This window comes from Phyllostomus hastatus, unplaced genomic scaffold (genome assembly GCF_019186645.2).
Source record: "Phyllostomus hastatus isolate PE091 unplaced genomic scaffold, TTU_PhHast_1.1 phas_contig_1, whole genome shotgun sequence".
Lineage (NCBI taxonomy): Eukaryota > Metazoa > Chordata > Mammalia > Chiroptera > Phyllostomidae > Phyllostomus > Phyllostomus hastatus.
The window spans coordinates 36157716-36183984 of NW_025333498.1; the positions used below are offsets into that span (position 1 = coordinate 36157716).

Consider the following 26269-nt stretch of genomic DNA (forward strand, 5'->3'; position numbering starts at 1 on the left):
AAATAGAGGAACAATGGGAACCAAGCATGCTGATTTTAGTAATAAGACTCACAAAACTATTTGATTCTTAAACGATGTACAGATGTAATTTCACTGAGGTAATTAACAAAATGAAATCAACTGCAACAACAAAAGCCCTGTTAGAATGCCATCTTCCCCATCGAATCTCTTCTGGTCTCCTGACACAACGCTTCTCTGCCTTGGTCTTCAGGAAAACACCCTCTCGAGCGTTGCTATTGGTGCTGAACTGTATACCCTGCTTTGCTTTGTAGTCACACAGGCTTCTAGTCAAACTCCTATTGATTGTAAATTCTTAGACTAACTAATGTCTGCTTTCAGAAGTTTTGCAATATTTTGCTATTTCAGTGTAATACAAAGGAAAGAGCAAAGACTTTAATAAAATGTAAAATATGGTAAGAATCAACAAATAACAATAGCCAAATTTATTGAGCACTGACTATGTACAAGACATGTGATAAGAACCTACCAATAAACCAGGACATCAGTTTATTCTTCCACAGAACCTGGATAGGCCAGAAAAAAATAGAGCTCTCTTTCATCCCTAGATGGCATAATTCTAGATTAGCATTAGAGTGTCTATGTTTATTTGTCCTTGATATAATTTGGCACTATATGTTTTTTTAAAAGTGGGGCCTGTATTATTTTTTAATTTAACACCATCTTTTAAAACACACAATGAGTAGTAAGTCACAGTTCTTCTAGTATGCAGCTACCAAGCAGGTGATCTCATATCACACATATATCCTTTGCCCACGAGACCTGGGAGACTACACCAAATGAACAGGTATAATTAGTAAACATGACAAAATGATGTTCATTTTTATTCACGACCATATGAATCACAGAAAAGGGGTAGGCACATATGTTTAAAATATGAGATTACTTCCTAACATTCAACTAAAAAAGAACTGTTACGTTTAGTCTTAAACCTATATCAAGATATGGGTGACCCATGGGGTTTTTGCTTTAGTACAGAGGAGCAGAGAGAGATTAAATCAGTGAAAATTGTATTCAAGCAGAAAATGTTCAGGTAATTTTTACACAGCCAATGTCTTACACTCTGACTTGCCTAATAGAGCATTATCCGTCCTAGTAATTTACTGATTTCCATTTTATCTGTTCCTGCTGTTCAGAAATTGCACCCTTTTGTACCTGCATCCACACTCTGCTTCTAGGAGCCATCTGAGCACATAGAAAATCAGTAACCTCATTATGAAAGAGGCTCTGTATTCCCAGCTGTTGGCTGTACCTGGGGGAGAGTGGAGATAATGAGCATGGTCTTGGCTTGCTCTTATGGTCCAGCAGCAGAGAAATGATGGGGCCTCATCTCTTTAATTACACCCTGTGGATAGCTTATCTAGTGTCATCATCAAATATTTTCACCTATCATTTAATTTTTAATAATTTTTGCCAATTTGATACTTTCTGGATCTTCTCTTTCTGTTTGTTTCACATCAGTATCTGTAATGTATATGTAGTTCACCTGGTGAACTGTACATGTAGTGAACATGATTACCTCTGACAAAGGAAGTGAAGAAAGCAGTTACAGAAGGTCAATGCCAAAGCCCCTCAAGAGCATGCTTATTTTCTCCTACATTCTTTTGCACAGATATGGCATTAAGCAGGGGTACAATAAATGAGAGATTTAATGTAAATTTGAACCCCATATGCTGGAAGTTAGGTGAAATTCCTCTACATTTGAATAGTTCTAAGCAAGCAATTTGTTACCCTTTATCCTTTAGTGGAATTGATGAACAGGTGGTTTTCAGAAGATCACTCAGTATATTTAGCTTCTGAAATTTGAGCAACTCAAGATCTGATTGGCTGTTCTGGCCACATGATAATTCAGAGCCCCGGCACCTCGAAGGCTCTTGCCTGGGGTTCTCAGGAGGGGAGAGTTGGGAGAGGCTTTGCTGCTGAGGAAATTTATTTGATAGATTGAAGGTAAGGCCGGTTTATGGCTTTTTCTGTAATGTTCTTTCAGGAGACATCGCACAACTGCCCTTGAAGCATTTTCCAAAGTTTTGGGTCATAGCTGGGGAAATTAGTGAGGGAAACGGTGACTAGGACAGTCCGTAACCCCACTGCGGTGCTCAGGCCCTTCTCAATAATATCTGACATGCAGCGTCCTGTTCTAACTAGTGTACTGTTTGACTGGGTTGGCTCTCTTGTCTAACAATTTTTTTTCATTTTTGCCTTTGTTTTTTATTCTAACTATATTAGTATGAAAAAGGATTTATATTTTATGTTCCTATATTTATCCTTTTCCATTGGGCTTCCTTTGCCTCTGGAGCGGCAGCTTCGCTAGCTTAACAAAACCAGCCATAGCAGGGTATTGGTTTACATGGCGAATGTCTTTGGGCGAAGAAGGGACAGCTGCTCCAAGTCATCATCCACTTTTATCGAGAGAGTCCCACTCTCTGGCCTCAAACTACAACGGCCTTGGGAGATCCTTTCATTAGTTCCTGAATTAGAAGCTTAGGCCAAAGACCCACAATATTACACATCCTTCAATCAGTGCTTCAAAAATCTGTTATTTTCCAGGTTTGGACAGGAGCTACAGAAACAAAAGAGAAAACTCCATACAAGCCAATGGTGTTCGGGAAGAAAATAAACACATTGCCTTGAGGTTTCTATTTTTCTTTTCAGATCTACTGGCAGATTTATTTTTATATGTTCTCTTTTGACGCCTAAGATATACTGTGTGCCATGTAACTCTTAGAGCACATGGAAACCTAAGGCAGCACTGTTAGAATTTTGGTGCTACGCAGGGAAAATTACAACTTCTCCCAAAAGCCGAGCTGACCCTCCTTTTACTAAAACTTTTGTTTAAAAATGTGCTTCTCCAGGCATTTGGAAATTTAAGCGCTCTGTTCTTTTGACTCGAAGCCCCCTCACTGCCTTATCTCCACTTGGTTTCACAATATGAACTAAGGCAATGACGTAGCTGCAAGCAGCAGTGCCCAACATATTCCCGAGGGAACCGAGAGAAAAAAAACTTGAAGCTTCAGTTTTTCAAACCTGCTTTTAAATGTTTTTTCTCACTTAGCCTGCAGACATATATGCATATGTAGAATGGATAAATTTTAAATTCTGTTTTTATAATCTTATAAGATGATTCTGTTCTGGGGATCAATTTTAATGTGTCTTCATTTGTCTGGAATATGAAAAGTTTGTAGGTGCCACTACTACTCTGAGAAAATGGCAGATGACGAAGAATATGAGGAGGTGGTGGAGGTAAGATTAAAAACAACTGACTCTGACAGCAAAGTATTTTATGTAGCAACAATCAAAGCTGTGTGGGTGAATTAATCATTTTAAAAATACGTTGTCTATTATAACTTCACAAAGAGTCACCATTAAAACAGGAGAAAGGAATATTTTATGTTCAGTCTCACTATAATTATGTAGGATTTAAAATTGGAAAGAAGTATCACTATTTCCCACTTTTGCTTTTCTTTAAACTCTTGAAAAAACAAAGGGACAGGGGAGACGAAGAAAAAGCTCTGGAAACTGAACTCTATTTCTTAGGGTATGCATAGAAATAGAGGAGAAAAACTCTTTGCTTTAACTGGGTGATTATCTATAGGGAGATAGGAATTAAATGTTTAGAATAATGTATGTGAGATTATATGCATATATGAGATTTCATCTACATATATATGTGCATGCACAAGCATGTAAAAATAAACTCCCAGTGCTCCTAAGCGAGAGTTGGAGCCTCTTTCTCACCAGCCCCACGGTATTTACCCAAGGGACCAGAACTAATCTTTGAATTTGAATTTTGAAAAAGAATAAAGACCATAGTGGCATCTTGAAAAATTCCCTCCAGATTATTGGTGGGTGTTTAACACATTTAACAAAGTTGTTGTTTATTACATATATATAAATATAATTTTGTTTTTATCATGTATGGTTTTTCTTTATCAGCTCTTGCCTTTACTTTCATATCCATAAGTATATTGCCATAGAATATAAAAATGGTAATTAGTAATTATAATTAGTAATTAATAATTACTAATTGGTGATTATTTATATATATATAAAAACTGGAGGTGGTTTTGAAAATCTGTACTTTTTAAAAAGCATGAAATTAACTTTAAGAGCTACCCAGAATCAAATTTCAAGTGAAGTGCCAAAGTTTGTCTTCAGAAGTTTATTTTGTGGACCCATCAATATTTAGATGAGGAAAATTTTATTTTATTCTACAATGAAAATTGCTTTTATTACTGAAGGATATACACAGGGGCCCAGTACAAATAATGCCCCTTTTTTATTACAAAATCATAAGCATGCAATTCTGTAACATGACAATATCACACTCAAGCACATCATATGACATTTTAGGTGAAATGTTGTTCAAATTAAAACTATAAATTATTACACCCATAGTATTACCCTACCAACCACACTCAAGCAGGCATTACTTCTGCCAGACCCTGTATATGTGTGTGTGTGTATGAAACCCAGAATGAATCTCATATAATATAACAAACTCTTTGGGGTCAATGTCAAAGGCCACATTGTCAATGTTCAAAATTATTACTAGTGTACCTTTGTCATATGTCCCTAAGGGTAGAATAATCAGTCTCCAACACTAACAAAATTATAAATGAAATTGCCTTCCCTATGATTGTAAAACCAGGAATACTTTTTTAGTTTCCAACTGAAATCCCTTGTCTTTCTTAAAATAATTGTGTTCATCGGTCACTGGAATCTGTCCTTAGCCCTAGGCTTGATTGATTTAATGAGATGGCATAAAAATGGCGGGGGCTATTTTTAGGCATCTCATCCTCGCCACTTTGTGCCCATTACCGCTCTGGGCTGACCAGCAGGTGCTAAACGAACAGACTTCCTGCCAGGGAGTGTTGAATCAAGGTCTGTCTGACCTCAAAAAAGATGACATGAGAATGGGGTGAAGGCAGATTTGAGAAAAAAGTCAGGGGAAAGTTCACAAAACAGACAGGAATTGGCTTTTAAAATACATCTCCTAGGGATCTTGGTCATCTAAATTAAATTATACTGTCATTCTGTACTCAAATTTAAATAAATTTGGAAAGAAAGAAGAAGCAAGGATGTACTATCTAATCAGTGGCAAAACTTTTTTAAAAATGAGGTTTGGCTTACAAGTCAATGCCAACCATTTGGCTAATGTTGCCTTTCTTATAAGCTTATTTCTAAGGTAACATTTAGCAGCCATGAGAGCCCAGCAAGGTGAAATTGGATGGCTACCAAAGAGCTGCTTTTACATGGAGGCTAGCAGAATCCAAAACCGTAGTGAATCATCCATTTAAGTTCAAAGTTTCCTCTCAAGTCACTGGTGCTTTGTGCGGCCAGAGGAACGATTCCGTGTGGATCAGCACCAAACAGTGTTTCCCAGAGTGTCCACATGGCATTCCCATGTGATGAAGGCACAAGCATGTAAAAGACATCCGCTGTCCTGTCAGAGCTTGTGATTTCTGCTGTGTTGTGTGAGGACCCAGCGATGGAATTAGATTCCAAATTTAAAAACTAGAAAAGAAGCAAAGAAATTGCAAAAGTGAGGGACATTTGACAAGGTTTATACTAATTTTACTGGGTGTGAAATAGAGCATGTGGTCTATTGACAAGGGTTAAGTAATTGGCTGAGAGGACACTGGACCAAGGGCAGAGAAAAAAGGGCCACTGAGGGAAACTTTGCATTCAATGTTGTTTCATTTTCCTGAGTATATATTGTGGTGGCAGAGAAAAGAAAAATAAAGCAAAAAATCATGTCCATTTTTTTTTGCTGAGAAAATGAGCCAATGTTTCATTTTTATCCCCTTCTTTGTGTGCCTGACCTAACCCAGTCTTCCTCGGGTCCATCAGGCATTGCTGGAAGAGGGTTGCTGGGAGAGGCTGGGGACAGGATTCCACCCCCCTCACACATCTGAAACAAAATGTCAGCCAGTTCCTCCCACGTCTATTTATTGCTGTGATGTCAGAGGTAGAACAAAAGTAGATTGATTTCAGGCCTAGCCTGCAGGCACCTTGGAGCCCTCAGTGGCAAACTGCTGCCTAACTTTCCCACATTTTGTGATGAGGAATATTTTCATTTTTTCCTTCACTCCTGGACATTTGTAAAATTTCATTTTAACACCCCTTTTAGGGTCATGACACTATTGGAAGGGATTCAACCATCAGTCTAGAAGAAACTCTCATTACTTAGCAATCAGAGTGATATCGGGATAATTGAGATGTGTATATGCCTTTGGGTCTATCATTTCCATGATACAGTCCATTTAGAAATTTTATTCACACTGAAGCTTCTGTTGTGTTTTACTGTCAGTCAGCAAACACTGAGTTTTATCAGAGTTCCTCTCTGCACAACCCACACACCCAAGGTATTGGGTATTATATTCTTTTCTCAGAAAATTTTACTTGGGTACCAGAAGAAAAACTTTACTTGTCCTGAGTAAAATAGCGTCCCATGATGAGAAACCAGCCTCAGGCACCTTTCTTGCCACTCTGCATCTCCTTGTCCAGTCTGACGCCGTTCATTGGACTTCTCAGAAGTTTCACAGGCTTAAAATGGGGCCCAAAATGTGAACAGGCTTCCTCTTCTACTTCCTTCCACACATGTAGCAAACCAGCTGGGCAAGTGAAATAGCCCAGGTGGTTCAGCTGAGGCAGAGGAGAGGTGATTTCTGCTTTGGTTCTCATGACCATACCTTTGTGCTCTATTTTTAGTACTACACAGAGGAGACAGTCTACGAACAGGTCCCGGGTCAGGTAAGACCCAACCTGCACCTGCATGAACTGTATGCTCCTTAAAGCAGGAGGAGCCTTCTGTCTCACACACACTCAGGGCCATAGAGCTGAGGAGGGATACTCACCTGTGTGTATCAGCAGCTGGTGGTAAAAGAATGAATGTTACCTGTTTGACAGGTTTTATCACCATTTTTGCTATTGAGCATACCCAAGATGCTGGGGCATAGTTTTCCCAATCATTCAGGTGGTATTTTTGGTGAAGGTGATGCTAATTAGAGTAATGTCAATGGCTGTCACCACTCTGACTGCAGCAAAGGGATAGCCTTGGCCTTGTGATTTGCATGGGGACCAGCAGTGGTGTCGTGTAGAGTTGTAAGCTGTGGGGCACCATCTCCACGGACAGGGATGGAAACCCTTGTCTTTGATGGTGCCATAAAATGCTAGTTAGTTTTTAGCATATTAGTAATTCTGAGAAAGCCATTCTTGTAAATATCCCAAGTTGGAACTTTTTTTCCCAAGGTGAAATACCTCAGTCTCGCTTCATTTTCTGCATGGAGCTGTTTCTTTTGAGCAGGACAATACAATGGTGTGGGTGGCTAACCCTAAAGCCCACTCACAGAGCCCAAGATCGCATGGAAACTAAGACTCGTAGGAGCTGTAAATTGGTTAGTTTCTCACGGTCAACCACACGTCATTGATAATGAGCAGAATGCAGCCTATTAGCAACAATCTGACAACACTAGGGAAAGTTGTCTTAGCCATACAATTTCCTTATTACTTAGATTTTTCTTCTCAAAATTGATGCTGGAACTCTTCCCCTGATTCAGGTGGTATTAGCTGTAAAGAACATTATACTCTGAGATGGACTGAAGACTAGGCTGCTTATCTTCTTTTATTACAAACAGTATTTTAACCTTGGACTAGACCCAAACTTTGGGCCTTAGTTTCTTCCACGTCAGCTTTTTTTGAGAGAAAGAGTAATTTCCCACCTGCCACACACATAGGACTGTTGTGAGGATAATTACCCCATTTTGTGTCATCATTATTGTTGTCCACTTAAGCATTTATTAGTGTGAATGTCATTCCAGTTCACATTCATGAACTGACTGAGCCAAAGAATGGTAATCACTTGTAATATTGATGTGATTCATTTTTTATGAGGTTCATTATTCTTTGTCTCATACTACAGGGGAGAATGCCTAGATACCTGCAAAACACGCAGCTGACTTCCTCGGACTTATTTAAAAGTCTTTGATTACCTTCATCTTTTGTTCTCTGATCCCAAGTTTGCTTTTACTTTACCCAGAGCATTTAAGAACATTTTTAAATATTTAAGAATAGTTTACTTCTGATTTTTACCCCAACTTAAAGAGTTAGAGTTCCTTTCTTTGATGGAATTTTAAGGCAATGTTGTAAGTAAGAAGGAGTAACTGTTTACTCCATGCAATCTTAGACAACCAGCATTATGTTTATAACATAATGTGCTGTCAAATGGACGGAGTGAGTGATTTCCTGCCTTGGCCTGCTTTAGTTATGGAGAAATAATACCAGGAAATGTGTGGCAAAGTCAGAATATCAAGATCATGCTTATCACAGTTTTTACTTTTATAACAATGCTGAACTGCCTGTCAAAATTTCAGACAATAACAGAAATCTATGAAACCACAACCACGAGGACGACAACATCTGACTATGAGCAGTCAGAACCTTCCAAACCAGCGCTGGCTGGGCCAGAACCAGGAAAGCCTGCGGAGAGGAAGAAGGTTGTCAAGAAGAAAGTGGACTCGTCAAAATTTATGACCCCTTACATTGCACACAGTCAGAAAATGCAGGATCTCTTTAGCACAGTAAGTTTCAACCGGACTTCTGCTAACCTGGTTGTATGATGGAGAAATTACTGATCTCAACCAGCTCTGTTTTGGATACTCGCTGGATTTTGTTTCTCAACCAGTGTGAGACAAAACTGATTTTGCAGAAATATGTGCTCTTGTGAGTCTTGAATTTTCCTTTCTTGTAATTTATTTGTACCATTGCAGCATGAGGAAAAGCATCCTTATTGAAAATTTCCTGCAAAATAAGCATAAGGCCAATTATAAAGCATTTATTGGTATTTAATCACAGTTATTTATCAATCTAGAATAATGAAACCACAAGTATGGATTTAGTTAACATCAGTTCATGAAAGCTAAATAGCATCTTTTTAAATGATGGCTGAGCAGGATGCCTCTGAGGTGGGTCTCTAAGAGGCGGATAGTGAAGAAGAACATGTAGGGTAGGAAACCAGGACCAGGCTAAGACACTGCCAATCGGAGTGTCTGCACCCTGGAACAGTGGTTTTGAACTATGGCTGCACATGTAGAATTCCCTGAGAGCTTTAAAGTGGAAAATGGCCCAGGACATTCTTGTTTAATTGCTCTGGGTTTGGGCAGAGTAGAAGGATTTTTAAAAGCTGCTCAGATAACTCTAAGATGCAGTCCAAGCTAGAAATCACTGCTCTCAGTGGTCCCTGGTTCTCAAAGTTAAGTTACACTGATTGGCAGCAGATTTAGACCTACTCGTTAATTACCCATGGTGGGCTGAGGTCTCACTAGGTAGACTGATTTTATGTCCTCTGGAGGCTCAAAAATATGTAAACTATCTTAGGGAACATTGGATTATATAGGACTAATGCTTTTTTCAAAGCATCCTGTTGTGGTTGGCCAATAAATATTCACTTTTGGTTGAGTATTAAGTCTTGGGGACTACTTGGTAAATTTCTAGTTCAGATTAGTTTTTAAAAAATATATTTAATTGATTATGCTATTACAGTTGTCCCATTTTTTTCTCCCCTTTATTCCCCTCCACCCTGTACCCTCTTCCACCATCATTCCCCCCACTTAGTTCATGTCCATGGGTCATACTTATAAGTTCTTTGACTTCTTCATTTCCTATACTATTCTTAACCTCCCCCTGTCTATTCTGTACCTGCCATTTATGCTTCTTGTTCCCTGTACCCATTCCCCCATTCTCCCCGATCCCCATCCCCACTGATAACCCTCCATGTGATCTGTATTTCTGTGAGTCTCTTCCTGTTCTACTTGCTTGCTTAGTTTGTTTTTGTTTTTATTATTTATCTAGTTCAGATTTTTGACTGATCTAAAAAATAGACTTCTAAGACTTAGATTTCTAAAAATAACATCATCTTGACTCTTTTATCACTGTAGTATTCAGTAAAAATAGAAATTATTTTTGCCAACTTATTGCCATAAAATCTCATTAATTTCAGATGCTAATATCCTAGAATTTCTGGTAGACTGAAAAGAATGTTGGCACAAGCTTTTAATATTTTAAAAGTGGTTAGTAACTAAATCAATAACATAATTTAGATTGTTGACTACTCCACTCAAGAGTACTCTTGAACCATTAATAATGATATATTATGAACATTATATTTAAAGCAAGAACTCATTGTATATTTAGCAGAAATAATTGAATTGCACTTCTTTTCAAAATACTCCATAACTTAGACGTTTCATTAATTCAAGTGGTGTCAGCTGTCCAAATCACTGAGATTTAGTAGCAACTTCTGAATTGACTATTTTTGCATTGTATCAGCAGTTAAGTCTTTTCACATTTGGTTCAATTTCTATATTTATTTTCTAAAATTATTGCAGTTCAAGCTTTTTTATGTGTGCACTCAGACAATAAAAACGTTGAGAGAATCATTGCAGGGCATTTCCAAGACAATAGTCTGCAATACCATTTCTACTGTCTCTATTATAAACCATGTTTTAGAGAAGCAATTAACAAATCTATTTTAGTGTTTGCTGAGATTCAGGGTAGGGGACAAAAAAATGCTGTTATGACAGATAACTGTTATAACTCACAGTAATTATTATCAGAGGGGGATGAGTACATTGCCTGAAATTTCTTCTGCTGCATTATAAGGTTTCAGGCTAATATCTGGTATTCTTTTCAGAATAAATACAAGGAGAAGTATGAGAAAGAAAAAGGACAGCCAACCACTATCACAACCGATACCCCAGAACTTCGCAGAATCAAGAAAGTACAAGATCAACTCAGTGAGGTGGGCTGCATTGCTAAAATAAAACACATATCAAAAATATGCCTCCCCCTGGGAACTTGTTTTAAATAGATATGGAGAAAATAAGTGGTTGAGTTACTATGAGCCAGTCCAGAAGTCTAGAGGAAACATTGGCCATAGATGATGTTGCTCTAAATGTGAATCCAAAGAGGCTTCTAAAAGGTTGGCTTTGAAAGTTAGCTTAAGAGGTGATATACTTTGGAAGTTCTGACTCATTGTGGTCTTCCATACTGGAGCACAGGGAGGCTGGAATTTGGCCAGGAAAGCAGACAAGCAATAAATGCAGGTGCTCTGCAAACCTCTGAAGATCATGATTTTCTACCTGCAATTAAAAAACTTTGCATTGTGATGCAAACATAGACTGATTGGGTCAATGATCTTGGATTATAGGACATTCTTTAATCACATGGTTATGCCTGTCATGAAGTCTAACTGTACATTTATTCTGCAGGTTAAGTATCGAATGGATGGTGATATTGCTAAAACTATCTATCACATGGATGAAAAAGCAAAGGACATTGAACATGCAAAGAAAGTGTCGCAGCAAGTCAGTAAGGTAAGGTCATGGTATGGATGGCTGGACACAAAATAGAATGTGTGCCACCTCTGCCCAGCCTTAGAAGAGAACACCAGACAGGCCTGATCCTGCTCACCAGTCCCACTGAATCACAGGCATTGTGAGCTCTAAATGCACACATGTCAGGGAGGCTGTCCAGGTGACTGAAGTGGCCCAGGAGAGCACTGTGGGTTGGAGCCCGTGTGGCTCAACAGCAGGCAATTGCTGCACAGAGTGCAGTCCCAGTGTTGTCAGACTCTCTTATTTTTTAAAGAATTGGGAAGCTGAAATTTTATGATAAATCTCCAAATTTCAAATGTAGGGAACTAATTAAAAATACTTTTTGAAAATACCATGTCAGTCAAAAAAATTCATGTATCATCCAAATTTAGTCAGTGATGGATAGGTTACACCCTTTGAAAGGAATCTGTAAAGAATCAGAATCATGACTAAGATTTTTTTAAAAACTAGATATTTTTTCAAGGAAAAGCTTACTAATGCAGGAAAGGTATTATGGGATGCTGACATGGTCAATGTTTTCCTAATCAGTGCTAGAACCACATTGGCAACCATTGTACGAGGACACTTTGAGTGTGAAAAACTCTTCACAATGCTCTCTTTTGTTCTCTAAATCGTCATGCCATGGGGGAGACATCAAGCCCTCTGCTCTTTCTGTCTAGGTTTTATACAAACAGAACTGGGAAGACACCAAGGATAAGTACCTGCTTCCCCCTGATGCCCCTGAACTTGTCCAGGCTGTTAAGAACACAGCCTTATTCAGTAAGGTAAGGGCCTCTGCTCTGTCACCACCTCTGTCTTCCTCTGTTCTCCTACCATGTCATTTAGAGGAATACTCACTACACTCTTGATAATCTGAAATACAGTTCCCCAGTCTTTTGTGAGTAGCCTTGAGACTAGTGTGGTTTCAGGAATAGGGCTTGGCAAGGAGGAACAGAGAAGAGAGCTCTGGGGAAGAGGAGAGGAGAGGGTCCTATCAGGAACCTGAGCAACCCGGGAAGAGCGAGTAGGAGAACACAGTTGCTCCTGAGGTCCAGCTCTGGAGACGTACAAAGTAGTATTTTAGTTTTTCTGTAGACCCTGTGCTACACTTTGGATATTCCTGGCTATCGCTCTTATTAAGGGTCTGTTTTGTGACAGTAACTACACTAAGTACCTTCCTGGCTCCTTACACTTGCATTAGTACTTGTAGCAGGATTCAGGTAAACTCACAGAAAAGAGATGAAACAGAATTAGACACATCTGCCCTTCTGTAAGAAAGATTTGTCAGGAGAAGCAAGACAATCTATTAATAAATATGACTCGAATTGGATGGAAAAGTGGAGATTATCTGTGAGTTCCATTTACCTTTGCTCTTACCTTGCCCTTGAGTCTTTAGACCATTGATGAATGAGGTAAAAATTATATATTTTCATGTAACTGTGATTTCATATTCTCACAGCTTTCCACTCTTTTCTGATTTAGAAACTGTACACTGCAGACTGGGAAGAAGATAAAACTTTGTTTTACCCATATAATGACAGCCCAGAGCTGAGGAGGGTTGCCCAAGCCCAGAAAGCTCTCAGTGATGTAAGTGGACTGCAATCACTACCATTTGTAGTGTGGAATCAAGCACCTCAAATTGTATCTTCTGGCCAGATGCTCACTACAATTATTTAAGAGAGACTAAGTGCCATTTTTGCAGAGGGATACACCTAGAATAATAATTTTTGATGTCTACTTTAGATTTTATAGTTTACATTACATAGAATTTAGTCAAATCTGCTTTTTTGACAGGTGAGGAACATGAGTCTAAGGTCACATGAAATAATTAGTGGTAGAGCCCACACAAGAAACCTGGTCCTGTGATCCCAAGACCAGCGTTCTTTGCATTAGAGCATGCTCCCTTCTGTCCCCTTGGCTGGTATTGAAGTTTTTTCTGTATAACAGAGTAGCATTTTAAAAACCTACTGGAATTATAGCCACCTTCTCAAATTTATTAGATAAATATATTATTGCAAGATTTTGATTTGCTATCCTAATCATACAGTCAGAATTGTGGCATGTCCCCCTTTCTGGGCAAGAGGTCCTAGACTGGCGTACTTGTCCAGATGTGTGTGTGTGGTTGTCCCACAAAGACCTCTCGCCACTGGTGTACACAAAGAGTACCGCAGAGTCAGCAAAACCTTGGCAGTCCCAGTGGCTAGAATTGTATCTTAGTATCTTAGACCTTGAAAACTGTTCATTGGAGGAACTTAAAAACCCTGATAGGGCACTTAGGGTTAAAAGCAACAGCAGAGAGCCTTGTGTGGGCCCAGCACTTCCCCTTGCTTTGTGTTACTTTATTTCTTGCTCCTTATATTTGCTAGAGGCCATGGTGAAAATTCAAAGTCTTCAGGAGACACTCTATTATAAAATGACAAGTTCTTTTTCATTTTGTTGTCAGCTAGGTCCTTGGAACCTCTTACTTTCAATATAAACTTAACAAGCCAGCTGGCATCTTAAAACTTATTGGATTTACTTCCAATGGATCTTAGGATTCTAGCTTGCTCTGAACTAAAATTATACATATACATTTGATGGTGTAGCCAACTTTTGAGGTCTAATTTTTTTATTGCCTCTTACTTGATATCACCTGCAAATTTAGTGGACATATTTTCTATTCCAGGTTGCATGTAATTAGTTAAAATATAGCAGATATACTCCTAGCCTGGCACAGGGTAAGCTAGGAACTTAAGAAGGTGTAACAAAATTTCAAGGCTATCTAGTCTGCCAATTTTAGTGTGTGGGGACCTCCTGCTTTTCTTTTAAGATTAGAGTTTTGGTTCTGTATCTCATGAATATGTAACATTGTATGACCGTTACCAAGTGATCAATCATTAGTTATTGAAAGTCCATTATGCATGCATACCTGGCAAGACAGGAAAGTGAAACAAGAAGTTTTTATCCTTTCCCTTGAAAATCTATAACCAAGCTGGTCAGATGAAAGTGCTATATACTAAACCATAAGAAAAAAATTTAAAAACCCACACAAACCCTACAGTATAATACTTGGTAAGAGAAGGACAAGATATATGTGAGTAATCAGAGAAGGCCCTGTGAAGATGGTGATTCTGTGAGAAGGGGCAGCAATGAACAGGAAGGGCATTTCAAGTTGAGAGCACTTGAACAAAGGGACAGAGGGGAAGCGAGCCTGGGGCTTAGAGCACAAAGAAAGTGACTGCTGTGGGTGCTGAGTTATGAGGGCACTTGTAAGAAACTGGTAGCAAGACCTTGAAAATCAGACAAAATAGCTTTGACATGATCTGGTAGTCAATAAGAGGCATCATAAGATTTTGGAGAAATCTCATTACATGATAAAAGTAGAATCTGGAGAAATTTTGATAGACAATATGATAGAGTGGGACTAGGCAAAATTGTAGGAGACTACTTGTAGAAGACTGTTTAGTAAGATAGATGAATCAGAGGGATGATGGAGACAAAGAAGAGGAAAAAGAAATCTAAAGGTAACAAGTATTTAAAAAGCATTAATGATATTGAGGACAAAAGAGAGAAAGGGGCCACAGAAGAATTTATGACCAGGACTGGCAGTCCAGGTGGGCAGAGGTATAACTGGTAAGGATGTGTTAGTTAAAGAGAACTAGAATTGAGACAATAGGGGGAATATTCAGATCAAGGCATCTTATAGATAAATTAGAAATCTAGTGCTAGTGCATAAATGTGAGATGACAAGAGATTAATATTTGAGAGTCATCAGAATCTAAGTGAGCCAATGATACCTCAGACAAGGGTTTGATCTCCAAAATATATAAAGAACTCACATGACTCCACTCTAAGAAGACAAGCAACCCAATTAAAAATGGGCAAAGGACCTAAACAGACACTACTCTGAGGAGGACATACAGAGAGAGGGTCTAGAGACATATGAAAAGATGCTCAGTATCGCTAGCTATGAGAGAGATGCAAATTAAAACCACAATGAGATACCACTGCACACTGTTGAGAATGGCCATCATAAACAAAGTAACAAACAAGTGTTGGAGAGGTTGCAGAGAAAAGGGAACCCTAGTGTACTGTTGGTGGGATTGCAGACTGGTGCAACCACTATGGAAAACAGCATGAAATTTCCTCAGAAAACTAAAAATGGAACTACCTTTTCACCCAGCAATTCCACTGCTAGGATAATATCCTAAGAACCCTGAGACACCAATCCAAAAAAACCTGTGTACCCCTATGTTCATAACAGCACAATTTACAGTAGCCAAGTGTTGAAAGCAACCTAAGTGCCCATCAGTAAATGAGTGGATCAAAAAAACTATGGTACATTTACAGAATGGAATTCTATGCAGCAGAAAGGAAGAAGGAGCTCCTACCCTTTGCAACAGCATGGATGGAACTGGAGAGCATTGTGCTAAGCGAAATAGGCCAGGCAGTGAAAAGACAAATACCATATGATCTCACCTTTAACAGGAACCTAATCAACAAAACAAATAAGTAAGCAAAATATAACCAAAGACACTGAAATTGAGAACAGGCTGACAGTGACCAGAGAGGAGAGGAAAGGGGATTATAGGGGGAAATGGTGAAGAGTTTGCACGAGCAGTTATAAAGAACATGTGGACAATAACAAGGGTGGGTGAAAATGGGGGTGGGGAGGTGGGGAAGGTTGGAGTGAAAAGGCAGAAAACTATACTTGAACAACAATAAAAAGATGTTTTAAAAAAGGAATCTAAGTGACAACTGAAGACAGGAAAATGTATGAGGGAGGAAAAACAGGGTATGACCAAAAGCAGAGTTTTGAAGGACACCGACACTGAGGACACCTGGAAAGGAGCCAGCAAAAGAATGAGGGAACAGGTTGTTGAAGTTGAAGAGAACCAGGAAATGCACGTCATGTAAGCCTAAGGAGAGGTTCCCAAGAAGACATTAATCTCCCAATGTTTCCCTTTATCCATAAAGTGGGGAGATGCAGACTTGCCTCCATGACACTGTAGTGCTATGGACTTTGAACAATTAAAGTTGGCCACATTTTTCTCAATAGAAGACATAATGAAGTGAAATCTTCCTATCCTTGCTCTGAAAGACTTGGCAGTTAACACATGCTTTTATTTTTATTACAGATCAGGTATGCACTAAGTATCAGATGACCAGCATGCCTATTAATACTGCTGTCAGTACCATGAACTTTTACAATTATTGGGCATAGAGCAAGTAATTTGTTCACAGAATGTACCACTGGGAAGGCATGTAGATTTCAAGCTAAGGATTTGGGTTCAGAGGCTTCCTCTCCCTCTCTTGTCCTTCTTCCTCTGTTTCTCTTAACTCTAATTATCATGTTTTCTTTATTATCTAAATAGAGACCAAAGACTTTGCAACCACTAAGAGAGTCCTTAAGCTGGTCCAGACTACAGAATTCTAAATAAACAGAATTCTGACCAAGGTTCCTGAGAAATTAGAACTTCTAGATCTGATTTCTCTGAAAGTTCTTGACAGGATGTCATCCTTAATCAGCATTTCTCCTGGAAGAACATTGCTTTCTCCTCTAGGCCTTAGCCAGCAATGCAAAATACAGGTTTCCCTATGTCTAAAATAAGTCTTCACTCTTAAATGAAATTAAGCAGAGAAATTCAATGAACACCTTTAAAAATTTGTCTTTTGTATCCCAATTGATTTAATGGTCATGAAAGCTTTTCTTATAGGTACTAGGTAGATATTATTAGGATGAGGTAGAATTAGACTTGGTTAAAGCGTGAAGAAAATAATGGGGACCTCAGAACTATGTACCTCTTTATAAATAAGAATATTGTCACAAGGGAAGAGAAATAATTTGTAGAAGTCTCACAGTTGAGCACTGGATGAATTGGGAGGACTGTTCTCCTCAGACTGGCCCCAATGGCCTCTGTGTGGAAATCACACATTCAGAAGTCAATCACTGAGCCTTCACTCTTGTCAAGTACTGTGTAGGCCACAAAGGTTCCCAGGGGAGAAATTATGTTCTCTGCCATCCCAGAAGTCACAGTCTAAGTAGGGACAGAGATGTAAACAATCAGTTACGGTGTTATTTGATAATTTCTTTAAAGGGGGTAAGGGCTAAGTTGAGTGAGAATCCTAGAGAAGGCGATGGAATCAGGAAGGGCACAGGAGGGGAAACTGTGCTTGCCCTGAGGCCTGGTGAACAAGTAGCAGCTTGCAGGCAGATGGGGAAAAGGCAAAGTTGGGGCATTCCAGGAAAAGGCAGCAGCATGGCTGAGGTCCAGAGACATAAGAAGGTTTCATGTATCTGGGGATCCATGAATACTTTGCATTGTTGGAGGCAGGAGTCAAGACTGGAGGGAGAAAAAGCCAAAGCAGTCAGTAGTGAAGAAAAATGAAGGCAAGAGTGAAGGGGATGAATAATTAATGGGCATAATACTTTTTTTAAGATAGGAGAAGTCTTTCATAGGCTGAGGGAAAGGACTAATGAAGAGGGAGAGGTTGATACTGGAAGAAAGAGGAGAGGTGACTGATAGAGTTAGGTACTCAGGGCTGCTGGAGGGAACAGTACCCTGAGCGCTGGGCTCATGTCCTGCAAAGGATTCCTCTCCTCTGGGCCATGCAGGTGGAGGGGAGAGGTGAGAATGAACACAGAGAAAGACAAGGGTGCAGACTTTCTTTACTCCATGGAAGAGGAAGCTGAGGATAAGATGCAGTTAATTGAGCTTAAGGGCAACGTTGGGGTTTGTATCTGGTGGAGAATGATCAGAGGCACATATGGGATGTTCAAGCTTCAATAAAGGCAAAGTGGCCTTGGATAAATTTAGACTATTAGGCACAGAGCCCCATACAAGCTGTTGTTCACAGAATGTGCCATTGGATAGGCATGCAGATTTCAGGCTAAGGCTTTTCCCTCCTCTGTACCTTCTTCCTGTGACTCTTTTAACCTTGGTTATCATGTTATCACTACCCAATCCATAGAATTGTGTGACTTTCCTCAGTAGCTCTCAGCATCCTGGATATAAGAACAACAGAAGTGTCTGGTTAAGTTGATCCAGAGCTGGTAGTTTGTTAACGAGTGTGATGGAAAGATACGACACTGGGAGCTGAGGATGCTGGTTAAGAGAATAATTTCAGTTGCAGGTTATGATGTGGAGTCAAAGGCAGGAAACAGATCTGGGGCCACTAATCTTGGAGAGGAGAGAAAACTCAAAGAGGGAAATCTCCAGTATGCTGAGAGGAAAGACATGCAGTATCTACAAGGATAAATTATGGTTATGCAGTACACTAAAGTTTAAGACTTCAAATCTAGATGGAAACATAGTCTTAAAAATGCCAACAAATGGAACATGGACAATATTAATAAAATGATTATCTGTAGCTCATTTGCATCCCTTTTATTTTGTCAGATTGCCTACAAAAAAGGTCTTGCTGAACAGCAAGCACAATTCACACCTCTGGCGGATCCTCCAGATATAGAATTTGCCAAGAAGGTGACCAATCAAGTGAGCAAGGTACGTAAACAGGGCTGGAACACTGTTTCCCTTGAAAACCCTGCTTAATAAGCTCAACCAACCCTCAGAAAAAGTAACGAAGGTGAAAAGACACAAGGTAAACACTGAGTGTTTTTGCAATGACCCTGAAAAATGCTACAGCAAAAGCAATACATTCATGAACATCATAACACTGTGTGAGTGAATGTTCACCCAGCTTAAAGACTCAGTGATTGATAAATATGAAAGCTGCCTTTGGAAAACTGAACCTGTGTCCTAATATCCTTTGACATCTGACTTATGAAAGTGATATGAGCAGAGAACCCAGTAATCACAGGATCTGACTGTTTCAATTCAGTGTGAAGACCCCATATAGTTTTATGCTGTCAGTTAGATATGGGGAAAATAAGAATGCATGAGTGGTCTCTCAGACATAGCTTAAATTGACAGCCGGGGGGAGGGCACCTCATAACTTTTAAGGTCCTGGCAAACAGCCTAGTCTGCCTATATTTAGACTGGTAAACTAGCTCTGAGGAATGCAGAGGAACAGATGTTCAATGATGAATAGACCATGTTAAATTCTTTTTAGAAAATTAGTCCAAATCTGGCCACTTTCTCCTGGGATACTGCTGCTTTTAAATAAATACTTTTCTTAGCCCTCTGAGAAGTTGAGTGATAGTTTGGTTTTAAATTTTGGTGGAACCTTCGGATTTGTATCTTGTCAAAGTATTTTTTTTGAAAGAACATGTCCAGTAAAGAAGAAAAAATGTTATGGATGGTGAAGTCTATCCAATGGTGTTTTTTAGTGCCTGAGATTGCAGATTACTTAACTGTATAGCCAAGGGCTACTAGGGTAAAAGATCTAATAAATACAGTAGGAATACCTAATAGGAATACCATGAACCTATTTTGTCAGGGCTAGTAGAAATCACTTAGAACTGTCCATAAAGACATGGCCCATTGAAAGTATTGATATTGTAAATAAGATTGGGGAGCAAGGACCATATATCTTTTTGGAAGAAAAAGAAAAGGCTGCTTTCAAATAGTCACTTAGAAAGAAAAATCTATTTTAAAAGATACCTTACTAAGCATATTTTAAAGGATAGCTTACTAAGGCAACATTCTCTTGCCTTACTTGAGTATGTAGTGTGGTACTTGAAGGTGGTAAGAAAAAAACAAAAAAACTTTCAAACTCCTCTATAATCAATCTCTCTACAAAATTAGGCTTGCCAGCTAGTTTAGAGCTACACTTTTCAGAATAGTAGCTTTTAGCCACATGTGTCTATTGAGCACTTGAAATGTAACAGATGAACTGAGAGTCCCATATGTGTGAAATATACACTAGGTCTTGTACATGTAGTATGACAAATAGCTCATTATTTTATGTTGCTTACAAGTTGAAATGATAATGTTTCTGAATCTATTGGGTTAAGTACAATATATTATTAAAATTAACTTCCCACTTATTCCTTTTTACATTTTAAAATATGGCTACTAGATAATTTTAAATTATAGTGGTAGCTTGCATTATATGCACGTTGGACCACACCACTCCAGTTGGATATGGAGATATCATCGGGAATTTTGAAGGCATTCTCAGGGCTGGGTTTGCCCTTGTGGAATAATACTATGAGCCAAGAAAAGGATGGCTGTGGAAGAAAGTCACCAGATTCTATCATGATGATAGTTACTCATCCCAGTCTTGCCCAGATCTCCAAATTCTTTTAAAAAAAAATTTTATTTATTTATTTTTAGAGAGAGGGGAAGGGAGGGAGAAAGAGAAGGAGAAAAACATCGATGTGGGTGGGAAACATTAATCGGCTGCCTATTGCACCCCACCCCACCCTGCAGCTGGGGACCTGGTCAGCAATCCAGGCATGTGCCCTGACTGGGAATCGAACCAGTGACTTTTCAGCTTGCCAGATGATTCCCAACCCACTGAACCACACCAGTCAGAGCAGATTTCCAAGTTCTTAATGGCAATTGTGCATCCCAAATAATGGTTATGTTGGAAAGAAATACTTGGGATTGGTCACAGCCCATTGAACAACAAACCATCCAATAAGATAGGTGTAGGGCTGCCAGGGGGACTCAGATGTGGGACTCACTTCCTTTCTCTTGATGTCCTCTCTGCTGTCAGGCTGCTTTGACCCATGCTTCAGTATCATTTTCTTTCTTTCCCCAATAGGCAAAGTCTCCTTTACCTACTCACTTACATGCATTTAAATTCTTATCATTTCCTTGTTAAATCATGTCTCCCAGGTCCATCCCTTTGGATGGATCTTTACAGCCCTCAGTTTCTATGTTAATATAATGTGTACATATCTCTAATGATTATATTGCTGTTACATTCTGTTCACCAGCCTTCCTCACTATACCTGTTAGAATCCCTACTCTCACCTTTGTCTTTGGCCAAAGCCATCAGCTACATGCCAGTACCTCCTCCTGGTTCAGCTCACTTTGCAACTCTAGCACAGATGGGCAGACAGGCAGAGTTGTTCACATAGGCAGGCATTTCAAGTGAGGAAAGTATGCTCACTACAACGAGCAACAAATGGGTCCTGAATGCAGCCCTGGGAAGTCCCTTTACTTTCTCTGTGCCTACCTCTGTGCTTTCTTCCAGATTCACAACAGGAAATATAAGATTTCAGGTTGTAATTTCCAGGTAATATCAAGTGGGATCTAAAATTAAAAGAAAAACTCTGTAGTCATAACACTTCTGATAGTCATGTGGTTAAGCAAGATACTAGGATACCTAATTTACGGTCCAATAAAAGCAGCCTCAGCTGGCTTCTGGAGAGGAAGGACTATGGTTTGTGGGAGCAAGCTGACTCATCTATTAACATGTGGTTACCCTCTTGCCCACAGAAGATGTCCTAGAGCTTATAATTGACCTAATGGACTTTCCTCTATTAAATGAACAAACACAAAATCCTAGAGCAAGTTAAATCAATGCTTACCTCCAGGTTTCCATCGATCAACCACAAACTGGACAGAGTTAGAGAGAAAGGTTAGGGTAGAGGTTGGAGGAAAGTTGGATGTTGGACCCCTGATGTGGTTAATCCACCTCCATGTACCACAGCAACACTCAGGCCTCCTGCAGAGGGAGACCCTTTGGCTGGCGGTGGGGGTGGGGGGTCCCATGTGGACATATACCTCTGTCTCCTCTTCATTCCTCTAGTTGCAGGCCTTTATCTTTTCAACTTCTCTTCTACCCCCAAATGAAGGGGAAGGCCACAATTTCCTCAGCAATTACCAAGCTCTAGTCCCCTCCCTTCTAGCGAAAATCTTCCCAAACTTGGAAGTACTCAGGAATGGGTTGTGGGAGATGCCCCTTTACTCTGACCCACTTTGGCTCTGGGTGGATGGAAAAGGCAAGCTCTGGTCATGAAAGGTAAGAAGGGAGGACCCTCAATGAGGTGGTTTTCCACCCTTCTTTTGTACCTTGTTTTAATATCTTTTTTTAAAAAAATCACATATCCATTTCATACTGTGAGAATTAATCTCCTACTCAATTTTGCTTAACAAATCTACATATGTGATACTTATTTCTCTATAATAGTCCACTTTTAGACTTCATTAATAATATATTACCTTCTCAATTTTAAATTATATTAATTATATTTCAATTTGGGAATGCGTCTGACCCAGTTGCTCCCACTCCCAATCCTGGAGTTTTCTTCCTTTGAGGCAGGCAGAGGAGTGGCAGGATCTCTTCCAAAAAAATTGTAGATTAGGAGATTGTAACCACAGGTGTGTGTACATCAAATATCTCTGAAGTTATAAGTATTTATGGGCATTTTACAGCTCTCTCAAATTCCTGATGAGTTCTATTCTCCAAAAAATTTAGAAACACTTCTATAGGCTGTCTTAGCAAATTGAAAAATCAGTTTTATTGACTTCAGTTCTTTAAAACTTTAAACAAGGAGGGTAGGCAAATTAATCGATGACATGAAGAAATTTTATCTTATGAAACTTTTCACTGAAGAAAACACACGTGGACACACACAGTTTTCTTTTCTTCAGAATTTCATACTCTCTGCTATGTCACAGTTTTTATACCTATATTTGCTTATCACTGTAAAGTTGACAAAGCATTCTTCAGTATATGTATGGTCTTATTTAATCTTCCCAACAGTCCTCTGTGTAAGTATTATTGTCAGCATGTATGGTTAAGAGAGGTCACTGAAGTGTAGAGAGACTAAGTTACACCTTTAGAAATCATGGAGTTAAGTCTTGGGCCCAGAGCTTTTGAACTCAGGTCTGGGGCTCTAAAATGTATAGCTATTAAAGCCACTTGGTTATTAATTAGCATATTAGCCTTTCGAGAAGGAAAGATATAGGGCATTTGAGAGAGGGGTGAGCTTCCTTGAACTCAAACTCATTGGACCTACACATCAGTTAACCTTGGTACTTGTCCTGTTAAAGGTATACATACCAGAAAACCACCTTCTTTTTCCTTGAAGCATGTGATAGGATAAGGGTTAAGCACGCAAACACTTGGAACACATTGGTTAAGTCTGTCAATACATTCTGTGAACCAAGGAGGGGAAATTGCCCCAACCCAGCTGTGACTCCAGCTCATGTGCCCAGGTTTGGGGTTGGCTATGCAAATTCTGTTCAAATAATGCTTATGCCAAAGTCATTCAAAACCACATACCATGGCCTCAGTTCAATTTAGTGTAGTTGAACATTTATAAGGTAACTTCTACATGCTGCCTTTTGTGTTAGATTCTGAGGATACAAAATGAAGAAGACATATTCCTCTCTCCAAGGATTCTGCAGCCTGGGATTCGGGTGCTATGGTATTTGAGAACAAGTTGGGGCAGCAGTTTAATTTTTTAATTACTTTCCAATTCTCAATAAAATTTCTTGAAGTCTAAACTAGGAAGTCTTAGTCATTAGCCTGCAAGTCAAATTTTGTTGTGGTATTGCTTTCTGTATAACTACAAGTTTTATTAATGCTCAGAATCAATGGCCAAGTTCATCTGGCATGGAAATTTGGGGTCAAGTGGTTTTATTGCAACAATGAATTACAAATGGGAGATGCTTCTGTCTCTCTCCTTCCTCAAACAGCAGGGAACATCTGTGAGTTCTGAGATGAAGTAAGTCCCCAAACTCAATAAGAGGAGGCAGAGTTAGTACTTCTATCCCCTTCATTTAACATTCTTGTTGGATAAATTGACAGTGTATTGGAAGATTTGAAGACATCTATTAAGGATCCAAGAAGAGTCTGATTAGTCAAGATAATTTTGAAAGCCGCCCATTACCATTTAATTTGCTCTCTTATCTGTCAAATTCTGGATTTTGCTTGTCTTATTTTCTTTTTTTTTTTCCTTCTAGCTAAAATATAATCAGGATTATGAAAATAAAATCAAAGGCAAATGGAGTGAGACACCTTGCTTTGAAATTGCAACTGCCAAGATGAATGCTGATAACATCAGCGCAGTAAGTGGGAAGGGATGGCCAGGCTCCCTTAGGTCGAGGGGGGACCCTTCCTTAATGGCTTCTTCCTGCACTTCCTGCACCCGAAGTGGTACTGGAACATTTATGTGCTGGCACTTCTTCTGGAGTGCAGGACTTGTATAGAGTTCCCATTAAGAAAAAATAATCCCACAATCTTTGTTTTTTTTTTAAAATATTGTTTTGATCAGATACCCTTTTTCTTGCCTCAGTTTTCACAGGAATATTGTTTTAAAGTGAGTACAGGTGAAAGGGACCCATTTTAATTAATTCTTTGCTGGGAACCCAAACAGTACATTTATGAAACTGATTAGTTTCTTCCCAGATTTTCCTCACTGGAAAACATAAGTGTTTTTTTTTCTCTTAAGTTCTCCAACCCTGGCTTTGGGAGCTCCTTTTGAGTCTGTCTTTAATTCTGATTAGAACCAAGTGGCCTCTGTCCTCCAATGTAAAAGCCTTACACAGTTTTTTCCCACAGAAGTTCTTCAGTATGTTTAATGTCTTACAGAGGAAATATCAGGAAAGCTTTGAGAATATGAAAGACCAGATCTACTTCATGCAGACAGAAACACCAGAGTACAAAACACACAAACAAGCTGGGGTGGCTGCGAGCAAGGTATGTGAAAGTTCCCTTATTTATCTTGATGATCTCAGTATGGGTGAACTTCTTGTAACTCTTGATTTTGCATGAAATGAAAAAAAAAAGAGGGTTCTTAGTGAACAAAAAAAGTACTTTGGTATTGTAATATGGCTACTACATTGTTTAAAATTTTGTCATGTATGAGCATTCATAATACCCAGTTGCCACCTTCAATATGTAATAAAGGACCTTTTGAGACCCAGAAGTAGAAATGTTATAATCTCAAAAAGAAGACAGAAGATACCTCCTCAGGAAAAGGCAACTGGCAGCCTTATATGAATATAGCCCTTCCCATACTCACCACTACCATTATTTTTCTTATATTCCTACTAACTATAGACAAGTTGCATTAATCAGGGAGAGCTCATATATGCCGTAGAGTGACTTTGGTAAATCGACAGACTCCCTGGCATTCTAGAGCAGGTTGGGTACTAACAAAAGCATAAACCTCACAGCCAATCAGACTCAATTCTAACCCCGGCCTTGGCTCTGCTGGAGGAGTGAGAGGAGGAAAATCATGTCACGTAGAAGGCTGTGTCAGGTGCTGTTCTGAGCCAGGAGGGTAGCAGGACAAGTGATGAGAAGTATTTTGGAAATAGAGCCGAACTGATTTGATGATGGCTTAGGTGTGGAATATAAGGCAAAGTCTTGGTCTAAGCAACTACATGGATAGGGTTTCCCTTTATCCACATAAGAAAGATGAAAACAGTGAATATTTTTCTCTAAATTCTAAAACAATTATTTATATTTATTGATTTTAGAGAGAGAAAGGAAGGAGAGAGAGAGAAACACTGATTTGTTATTTTAGATATTTATGCATTCATTGGTTAACTCTTGTATGTGCCCTGACCAGCGATCAAGCCTTCAACCTTGGTGTATCGGGACGATGCTCTAACCAATGGAGCTACCTACCCAGGGTTTAATTTTTTTTTGGAAGATAGATGTGAGTTCAGCTTCAAACTTGTAAGATTTGAGATTCCTTTTAGACATCCAAGTGGAAATGTCAAGTGGGCAGTTGATTATAAGTCTGAAGTTCCAGGGGAGATATCTGGCAATGTTGTATAAATTTGGGAGTTATCAGCATATGAACAGTATTTTTTAAAGATGTTATTTTTTAGTTTATTTATTTATTTATAGACAGAGGGGGAGGGAGGGAGAAAGAGAGGTAGAGAAACATCAATATGTGGTTACTTCTTGTGTGCCCTAACTGGGGACCTGGCCTGCAACTCAGGCATGTGCCCTGACTGGGAATCAAACCAATGATGTTTTGGTTCTCAGGCTGGAGCTCAATCCACTAAGCTTCATCAGCCAGG

At 39.2% G+C, this 26269-nt stretch overlaps 1 protein-coding gene across 21 annotated transcripts in view; it reads left to right on the forward strand.

The window, feature by feature from the left end:
• Nucleotides 1-1878: 1878 nt before the first annotated feature.
• NEB (nebulin) overlaps nt 1879-26269 on the forward strand; it is a 199106-nt gene continuing 174715 nt past the window's right edge. For 20 of the 21 annotated variants that reach the window (XM_045855577.1, XM_045854126.1, XM_045854714.1 and 17 more), the window contains exons 1-12: nt 1879-1965; nt 2566-2650; nt 3194-3258; nt 6730-6771; nt 8391-8597; nt 10709-10816; nt 11286-11390; nt 12071-12175; nt 12873-12977; nt 18770-18874; nt 24197-24301; nt 24825-24932. In XM_045855577.1, the coding sequence (XP_045711533.1) occupies nt 3223-3258; nt 6730-6771; nt 8391-8597; nt 10709-10816; nt 11286-11390; nt 12071-12175; nt 12873-12977; nt 18770-18874; nt 24197-24301; nt 24825-24932 (1026 nt within the window). In that variant the 5' untranslated portion in view covers nt 1879-1965; nt 2566-2650; nt 3194-3222. The remainder of the gene's footprint in view (nt 1966-2565; nt 2651-3193; nt 3259-6729; nt 6772-8390; nt 8598-10708; nt 10817-11285; nt 11391-12070; nt 12176-12872; nt 12978-18769; nt 18875-24196; nt 24302-24824; nt 24933-26269) is intronic. The other variant, XM_045854214.1, reaches the window with a different exon arrangement.